The sequence below is a fragment of the Mustela lutreola genome, chromosome 8, assembly GCF_030435805.1.
Source record: "Mustela lutreola isolate mMusLut2 chromosome 8, mMusLut2.pri, whole genome shotgun sequence".
NCBI classification, from domain to species: Eukaryota; Metazoa; Chordata; class Mammalia; order Carnivora; family Mustelidae; genus Mustela; species Mustela lutreola.
In genome coordinates, this window is record NC_081297.1 from 13,299,118 (window position 1) to 13,307,959 (window position 8,842).

Here is an 8,842-nt window from a genome sequence, read left to right on the forward strand (position 1 = left end):
CTCTCACAGGAAAGCAACAGGAGAACCTATATTTAGTTCTTGGTAAAAATCAAAGCGGAGAGACCCGCAGTATTTTCGTAGAAAGGCCGAGTTATGCCCAGAAACTGCCTTTTAAGACTGGCGGCGAGGGCGGTGCGCAAACACTCCATGAGTAAGTATCTCATTTATGAACACAACACACGAGGGGCACAGGGTTCGTCCTAGGAAGACACGGGAATAGGAATAGCCAGTCTATTATTCGGCAAGCACGTGAGCACCCGGACCCCCAGTCCAGCGGTGGGTGGCAGGTGCACAACATGATGGCCCACCCCCCTTCCCGGAACAGGATGGGTGTAAACAGCCTTGTGAATTTATAGTAGAAACAAGACACAGGGCAGCGAACACCGAACACAGAAGTGGGGGCATTTTGCATTCATCTTCCAGTAAATGTCTGTGATTTCAGTGCCTGGAGGTTGGGGGTTTACTGGTTTCCAAGTGATTCAAAATACGGGACTTCAGGGGCACCTGGGTGGCTCAGTGGGTTAAAGCCTTTGCTTTCAGCTCAGGTCATGATCTCTTGAGTCCTGGGATCAAGCCCCGTATCGGGATCTCTGCTCAGCAGGGAGCCTGCTTCCTCCTCTCTCTCTGCCTACCTCTCTGCCTGCTTGTGATCTCTGCCAAATAAATAAATAAAATCTTAAAAAAAAAAAAAAATAACGGGACTTCAAATCCTTCATTGTCTTTACTTAACGAGTTGCTGAGTTCTTAGTTGACTGGTATTTAGAAGAAATGGGGTGAGTAAGACTAACAGACACCGGCTGCTCGAGGCATCCCTGAGCATGCAGGCTTTTCATCTTCAAGATATGAAACTGCTGTAATTTGATCTGGAGCTCACCGTGAAGGTGAGGGTCGAAACTCCATCAAGGGGCAATCTCAGTGAATTTTCTTCTCTAGATGGGTTTGGATAGTTAGGCCACAATTCTCTGGCTCCCTTGAAAAGCAACACACCAAAAAGTTCATACGCTTTATAAACTGGAAGTCACACGTGCAAGAACTGTCATTCTCAAAAAGCACAATACGAATGCCATCATTTATTAAAATGTATATTTATTCCATAGCCTACTTTGTATGGGGCTGTGCCTCTTAATTATTGGATAATCTAGGTACTCGTTTTTTTAGACTAGTCATTTCAACTGATTCTCCCATGAATTTGGCGACTGCATCTGTCTTAAAGGACCCAAATTATGCTTATCGTAAAATAACCCCCCAAATATGCACACACACAATCTTTTAACACTCAGTAAAAGAAAACCCCATCCTCACATATGCAGACTAGAGGTTCATTTTTAAGCAGAAGTTTCAAATATACAAAAGAATCAGGAAAAAAAGAAAAAAGAATCCTAGATGGCAAATTTTTCTCACATTTAGGATAACATAGACCTATTTGGGGGGGAAAGTACACAAACATGGCATGGGTTTGAATTCAGGCTGAGCAGTCTTGCCAGACAGAAGGTCCTACAGGAGTGAAAACACTGTTGTTACTCAGTGTGTCAGTGGCTGAAGTCGATGTGGGGGGCATAGGACCCTAGTGTTCTTTAAATCTCAGTTGATACAAATAACCCTCAGTATTGAAACCCTTTCTAAACACTGAAAAAAAAAAAATAGATTAGTATAACACTGCATTGAAGGAAGGTTTGAAAACTAGGAGCATAACACAATCGAGTTTGGCTAATTTGGGATCCAAAATACTTAAATTGGTCTGAGACAAAAGCCAACTGATATGGTAAATCAATCCAAACGTAGTAAAAGTAGACAGTGACTAACTACGAGAAGTTTCGTTTAGCGGACTTGGTTTGGTTTTTATTTGGTTGGAGGTAGACACATTTTTAAAAAGCATTTCAGAGCAACTGAAGTTGATGAATATGACCTTTTCTCAGCTCTAGACACTGATCCACCATATCCCACCTGGTCTAAAAAAGTTTAGGATTTCTCATAGGTGAAAGCTAAAAACCAGGGTTATCCTAACACCAAACAAAAAACACGTGGGTAAGATACTGAATGATGGGCAGGACACAGTTGGAAATTCTCCACACTGTAAGAAAACTACAAATATGCAGGTAAGGACAAACAAGATCTTGGTCTTATTTAAATACCAAAAAAAAAAAAAAAAAAAGGCAAAACAAAGCAAACAAACAAAAATCAAGCCAAATCCTATAGTTGAGACCCTACTGTGAGCAACAACAGAACTTCATTTGTAAAATTAACATGAAGTTTCTTACACCTCCCACTTAGTTTTTAATTTATGACAAGACACCGCTAAGTTTCAGACAAAATATATATATATATATATTTTTTTTTAAATCTTTACAATAAATCAAGATGTTGGAGCTTACACAGAGCACATTTTAGTTTATTTAGGTACTCAATTCCAGCTCGCTCAGATGCAAAACCCTGGTAACAGTGTGTATGAAGTCTTCTCTTTGCTTTTTATAATTTTAAAGCAAATAATACATTTGACTGTATTTAAGAGTCTGTGCAAATAATCCTTCAGAAGAAATATCCAAGATTCTGTTTGCAGAGGTCATTCCGTCTCTCAAAGGGGACTCGGTGAGTTCCTTTTTCTGCAGATAAAGTGCTCCTGTCCAGCAGAACCCCAAGCCTTCCAGCGTCCAAGAACTTCGGTTTGGGGTCAGACCCCATCATACAAACTCCAGCTTCCCGTGCCCGCTGTACATGCCCCAGTGGACGAGCGAGAGGATCTTGTCGTTGCTGAGGTCCGCTTGTCTCATCTTGTCACAGGTCAGGCAGCAGTTCTCGTGGCCGCTCACCGGCACCATGCACTCCAAGTCTAACTTGGCCACCTGCCCCTTTTTGGAATGGTGTCCGTGGAAGCTGTAGTGCAAACGGGACAGCATCTGCTGCCGCTGATCCTGCAGTCTCTTGTTCTCACTCCGGAGCATCCTCAAGGCCAGCATGATCAGCAACACCAGAATGAGGCCGCCGGCGATGGGCACGGCGATCACGGCCGCCCGGAACCACAGCTCTTTGGAGGAAGTCAGCTCCTGCACTTTGGTGATGAGGTTCCTGCCGCCGTCGTGCTGATAGCGGTTTCCTTGTCCTAGAGCAACAGAAACACGTGAGCGGACTGCGGTTACGCCCTCCCACCGGGACTTACGATCATCTATCCATCTGCAACGAGACACCCCGTGAGAAAGCAGCTTACGGTGAAATCAACACTATTTACAAACGACACGCTGCCCAGCGGTGCAAAGATGGGCTTCCGAGAACAGTCTGTGTAGGGACTGTGGTTCCTGAACAGGAAGGGTCTTCTGGGTCTTCCAAAAGTGGAAAAGCCAGGCAAAACCTATCATGCAGACAGACATCTCATGCTCAGGCAGACAGAAAAGCTACTCAACAGAGATGCATCTTCGCATCCACAGCCAGGCCTCTGCCCCTGGTGTCTCTAATTACATTAACAACAAAATCAATAGCAGACATACAAGTCGTGGCCGCCGCGCACCAGAGGAGGCCGGCGTGCTGGTCCGAGGGGGCTTCTACCTACCTGAGGCCTCCCCCTTGGGAGGGGCGAGCACATCGTGCAGCCCTCGGTAATTGCACATGTCTTCGTGACAGCATTCCAATGTGGGCACGGCGGTGCCAGAGTGGTTTCGGGCCTGTTTGGCTTGGCAGAGGTCTGCTGTGCTTGCGAGAGAGTCCAGGCAGCCATGGGTGAGCGGGGAGTTTGTGTTCTGAGGATCGAGAAGCCTCGAGAAGCAGGCGTTCAGCTCGGATTTACACATATAGCCGGTTGCCACGCAGTGGGCAGCATCACAGTAGCATCTGATTTCACCTGAAGACAATGAGAAATTGCGTCACGCGCCTTCCTGAGCCCAGATAAAGCCTCTACCTGGGCAACTGCTCAAGTTCAAAGGCATGAACTTCTGGATATTCAGCTGAGCGCCCGCAGTGGCAGCCTGGAGCAGACTTGGGAGAGCCCTGCGTGCAAGGCAGTGCTTAAATTTCCACCCAGTTAAAGGTAATTTTAGAAACGTACTAATCCCAACTGCAGAGAATCAGAGTTCAATTGCAATTTCTAAGGAGTTAGTGGGTTAATTCAAAATCTTACTTCTGGATCTGAAGGAAAAGAATCATCACAAGAAATTCTCCTACTGTAAGGTGAATTACACTGTTTATTCATTTTAATCCTACGTGACCATACAACATAAAAATGCCAGGCTTTTTGATTTTGTCAGTATAAATATTTGATCGGAACTACTGAATTGTTTACTACCTTAAAGGGCTGTGCCAAGATTTAAGAGCTTTAGCTAACACCTTATAAAGTTATTAACTAGAAACACAACAATCTAGAAATTGCTCCGGTCAGGAGGTTTTAAAACTATGAAACTGGGCAGCTATTTGCAACCTCTCTAGAAAAGGCAAACTTTGCCTATAAAGATCTTTTCATGCAGAGGAGCTTTTAGTCAGTATATTGTAAAACAGGAACTAGGCAGTTTACAATTAGTGGTTTGCTTGCCAAAGTCAATTTCTTTCAGCCCAAATGGAAAGTCATAAAACTGGGGGCAGGGGCGGGGTGGGGGGCGGGTGAGGAGGGGAGGCGGGTTTAAAAGCGAACTTCTCCTCCTCTTAACTCCCCAGTTTTACATGTAATTCAACATCGGATCTAAAAGGGGAAACACTGAAACTGAAAATCCTCTGCCAGTTGAATGAAAAATCCTTAAGGAAACCTCAAATTTTTCTCCAGGAAGTGATTAAAAGTTTCCTTTATAAAACTTACTTGGGGAGTTGCAAGTCACTGGTAACATTTTGCTGCAGTGCATGCTTCTGAGGCTTCTAGCACCCTCCTCTAGTTGAAATGATCTGGGTTTCAGAGCGATCACCAATAGCGCATCTGACCCTGTGGGCTCTGGTCACTGTCAGATGCCACAACTAATGCTACCGTAAAAAGAACTGAGGCACACACCTTTTCCCAGCTCCCCGATCAGAAGTTCTAGTAGTTACTGAAACCCCGGCTCTGAAATTAAACACCAGGGACTGTGGTTTTATAGACCCTCTCCTTTCTTCTTCCTCCTCCTCTCTGCGAATGTGAACGCCTGAGTGAGGTGTCTCATTTAATTATCTGTCCAAATTCCAGGCCACTGTATGGTATGCTCGAGCTTTCATCAGATGCTAATGCTTTCGTTCTAAAAAAAAAAAAAAAAAAAAAAAAAAAACCAGAAAAAAAACCTTCCAGCTAATCACAGATCTCTGGCAATCTGAGTTTAACTGTCCAGAGCTGGAGGTCCTGCTCTAGCATCGGTTGGCGAGCTCCCTGGTCTGTCCCACTCTGGGCCGAAGTCCCTTCTCCAGGAAGACCTTCAAGTTGGAACCTTGCTTTTTAGAGGTTCTCTCTCCTCTTTCCAAGTTTACTTGATGCTTTGCACAAAGCTCACCAGTCTTATGTGGTGATGACTACGTATCTCTAGCCTGACTAATTCCACCAACAGATTTAAAGTAGAAATAAACCAGATTCAAAGTCCATTTTGATCCCATGCACCTCAAGCCCAGTGCAGAAAAAGAGCACTGAATGAAAAGAGTAAAATGTTTATGAGAGCCTATTTAAAATACTGTATTTTCAATGACCTAAAACAGTCTAATAAAATTTTGACAGGTAACTACGAAAGTTCTAACAACTTTTTTTTTTAATTGGAGCCACATTTCAACAAGTTGAATGGACTTTTGTATTACTGTATTAAAACTATATTTCTGTCGTTTCATAAAGTTTCTTCCTGTGGCATGCAAAAGGCCCAGAAAGGGGACTGGTATTTGGAAACAGTGAACAATGCTCTTCTGTTCCCCCCCTTTCTTGTTACTGTATGTAGTGATTAAACAAAAATGTCTGCTTTAGTCAAGATGGCTACAGGAGAGACTGCTGGCTTCTTTTAAAGCTTTTGAAGTCCGCAGCAGTCAGAAATCTCTGATCCCCTAATTATATCATTATCAGGCACATAGTTTCGGTATCTGTGACTTCATGTCAGCCTCAGTCCCTCCCTGTTCTGCCGGCCTTTGATAGGGCCAGGAGGCTCCCCTCTGCAGGCTACCAGGGCTGTTATTTAGGGTTAATTACACCCTTCCTTTCAAAATAAATAAATACCGTAGCACAGCATCCTTCTGGGCTAGCTTATCCTTTAACCTCATGCCTGCTACATGGCAATTAGAGAAGGGGTGGGGGGGGGGGAGTGCAAAAGCTAAATAACGCTTCCCATTTAAAAAGAAAAATTATCTGTTCGGAGAACAGTAAAGAGAGTTCATGGCGGGGGAGGGGGGGGAATCCTTGAAATCTAGGAGTTTGGGTTATTTCAACCCAAAAGGCGAAAGACTGCAGGAAGCAAAAAGAAACCGACCTTTTTCTTTCTTTCTTTTCTTTCCCCCCGGTAGTAGTGTAAGCCCTGAGGGGAGTGGGAAATGGGACCGCTGCCCTCCCAGCCCGCGAAGCCACCCATCAGACTCCTGCACACGGAGACTCGCACTTGGGGCACCTCCTCTCTCACACTCGCCGGCTCACAAAGACACGGAGAGACACACACGGAGGCACACGCGCGGACGGAGGCACACTTGGGGACGGGCGCTGACCGCCCGCACTCCGGCCCCGCGCGGCGGCCCGCAGGGTCGGGGGTTCGTCGCGGCCGCCCCCAGCCGCGGGGTGCGGAGGGCCGCTGCGTCCCCGCGCGCACCACGGCCCCGCTTCCCGGCTGCAGACGTTCAGGAAAGTTCGCCGCGGACAGACTTACAAAAACATTCTGACAACCACTTGCCCCGAGGTCTGACTCCACCTCCACGCGCCGGCCCCGGGACACCCGAGGGGGGGCGGCCGCGAAGCCACCGCCGCGACTTCTAAGAACAGGCAACTTGTCGCGACCTGCGGGCTCCAGCAGGAGGAAGCCTCGCCCGCCGCTAACAAAGCCTTGGCAGCCGCCTTCAAAGGCCCGCGGCAGCGGCCGCCCCGGGACCCCCGCGCGCCCCTCCGCGGAGAGCCCGCGCCTCGGCCGGCCGGCGGGCACCCACCTTTGGTGAGCAGCACGGCCATGGCGCAGAGTTCGAGCTGCAGCCAGATGAAGATGTAGCTGGAATGGCGATCCATTGACGCCCCCCACGGCCGCGGCGCCCCCGCCGGCTCCCGGAGCCGCGGCGCAACTGCAGCCTACGGCTCCCGGAACGCGCAGGGCATGGGGGCTCCCCGGGGCGGCGGGCGCCGTCAGCGACCGGGCGAGGAGCCGGGCCGCGGCCGGAGCATGGAGCGCGGCTGGAGGGGCGCCGAGCAGCCCAGAGGACTTTCGCGGCCCGACTCCGCGGCCACCGGAGGCCCCTTCGCTCGGCTCCGCGCCGCCGTCCCGGGTGGGCTATGGGCCTCGCTCCCCCTCGGCCGGCCACTGCGCGAAGAAGAAGCTCCCCGAGCGCGCGCGCAGACCGCCAGCCGCGAGCTCCAGCTTGCGCCCGCCTCTGCCGGCCCGGATCCGCGCCGTAAATAGCGCCCGGCGCCTGGAGCCGGCCAGACGCGGCCCCGCCCCGGCAGCGCCGGCGCCGCCCGATTGGCCGCCAGGCTCCAGTCGATCATCTCCGCAGCCAGGAGGCGGGCCCAGAGGGGGGCCGGGTGGGACCTGCCCCGCGGCTACTAGCGGCGCCGGCGTCTGGGGCTGCGGGCGGGGAGGATGTCGTCTCCCGCGCTCCCCCTCGCGGAGGCCTGCGCGTCCGTGACCTTCGCGAGGCTCGGGTCGATCCCGGCCGCGGGGTCTCTGGCACTCGCCTCCGGGACCTTCACAAACTCAGACTTGGGCCGGCGTCCCCCATCCCCTGGCTACTTTCTTGTTGCCCCCGAAACGCGCGAGGGACCGAGGGGTCGCTAGCGGAAGGCCTCCCGGGCCACGCTGCGCGCTCTAGGAACCCCAGGAACAAGTGGCGGTCCCCCGGCGTGCGCCATCTGCCACGGCGCCCCTGTCGAGCCCTGGGGGCTCGCGTGTGGCCGAGAAGGGGGTTTCGTCGGGGGAGCCCGGAAGGGGGGCGGCCGGGGGCCGGGGTCTGCTTTCAGCCTTTTCCCCCCCTCTCCCTCTCGGGCGCATCCGCCTTGAGCCACCCGCCCTCTGATCAATAAAGCCCAGACAGGCAGACTGTTGATCAGTGGGGGCCGCTAAGTTCTCCTGGGGAGACAGGGGACGAGGAGCCGGCTAGAGACACTTAACGAAAATTAGCAAATCCAAAAGCACCCGGCGCCAGCGAGACGACACAGGCCGAGACTGACACTCAATTAACCACCCCCCAAACAATCGCAGGCAAACACACCGGCTGACCCTGATCAATATCAGCCCCGCAGTGATCTCCTTTCTGAGATACTAATTCATTTATTAGGACTTGCAGGGCTGCCGGCCCCCAACTACCCAAAGGCAGCCCTGGAGGTTTTGCTATTGTTGTGTTATGTTTTCTTTTGTTTTAACTTTTTGAAGGCTAAATTCAACTTAAAACTCTTATCTGCAGGAATGCTCTTGTATCCTTTCGTCCCATAACCTGAGATTAACAAAAATCCACTGTTTGAGAAATTTCCTTTTAGGATCAGCCAACATTTCCCTACCAGATAAAATGTCAAGGGGTGGCGGGAAGAGGAAGAGAAAAGCATTTAATGCTAAGGTGACAGATGTGAAGTCAAATCCCTTTAGACCATGGTACAGCAATGAGCTCTGAGGCTAAGAAAAAAAAAATATCCATGTCTGGAGGACCAAAAATCGAGGTGAACCCAGTAAATTAAAGTTGAAAGTCCACAGAGGACACAAAATACAGTTAATGAAATTGCCCTTAAAAAATGTTTATATGCAGA

General features: G+C 49.9%; 1 protein-coding gene across 3 annotated transcripts; it reads right to left on the reverse strand.

Annotated features, from left to right (window-relative positions):
* Positions 1–1,069: 1,069 nt before the first annotated feature.
* BAMBI (BMP and activin membrane bound inhibitor) lies at positions 1,070–7,511 on the reverse strand. Of its 3 annotated transcripts, none has more exons than XM_059183816.1 (3): positions 7,042–7,511; positions 3,542–3,829; positions 1,070–3,097 (listed from the first exon to the last, which is right to left on the reverse strand). In XM_059183816.1, the coding sequence occupies exons 1-3, from the start codon at positions 7,115–7,117 to the stop codon at positions 2,679–2,681; spliced, it is 783 nt and encodes a 260-aa protein (XP_059039799.1). In that variant the 5' UTR covers positions 7,118–7,511; the 3' UTR covers positions 1,070–2,678. The 3 variants fall into 3 exon arrangements, with proteins under 3 accessions (XP_059039799.1, XP_059039801.1, XP_059039800.1); XM_059183818.1 differs by lacking the exon at positions 7,042–7,511 and adding an exon at positions 6,768–6,951; XM_059183817.1 differs by lacking the exon at positions 7,042–7,511 and adding an exon at positions 4,961–5,138.
* Positions 7,512–8,842: the final 1,331 nt, after the last annotated feature.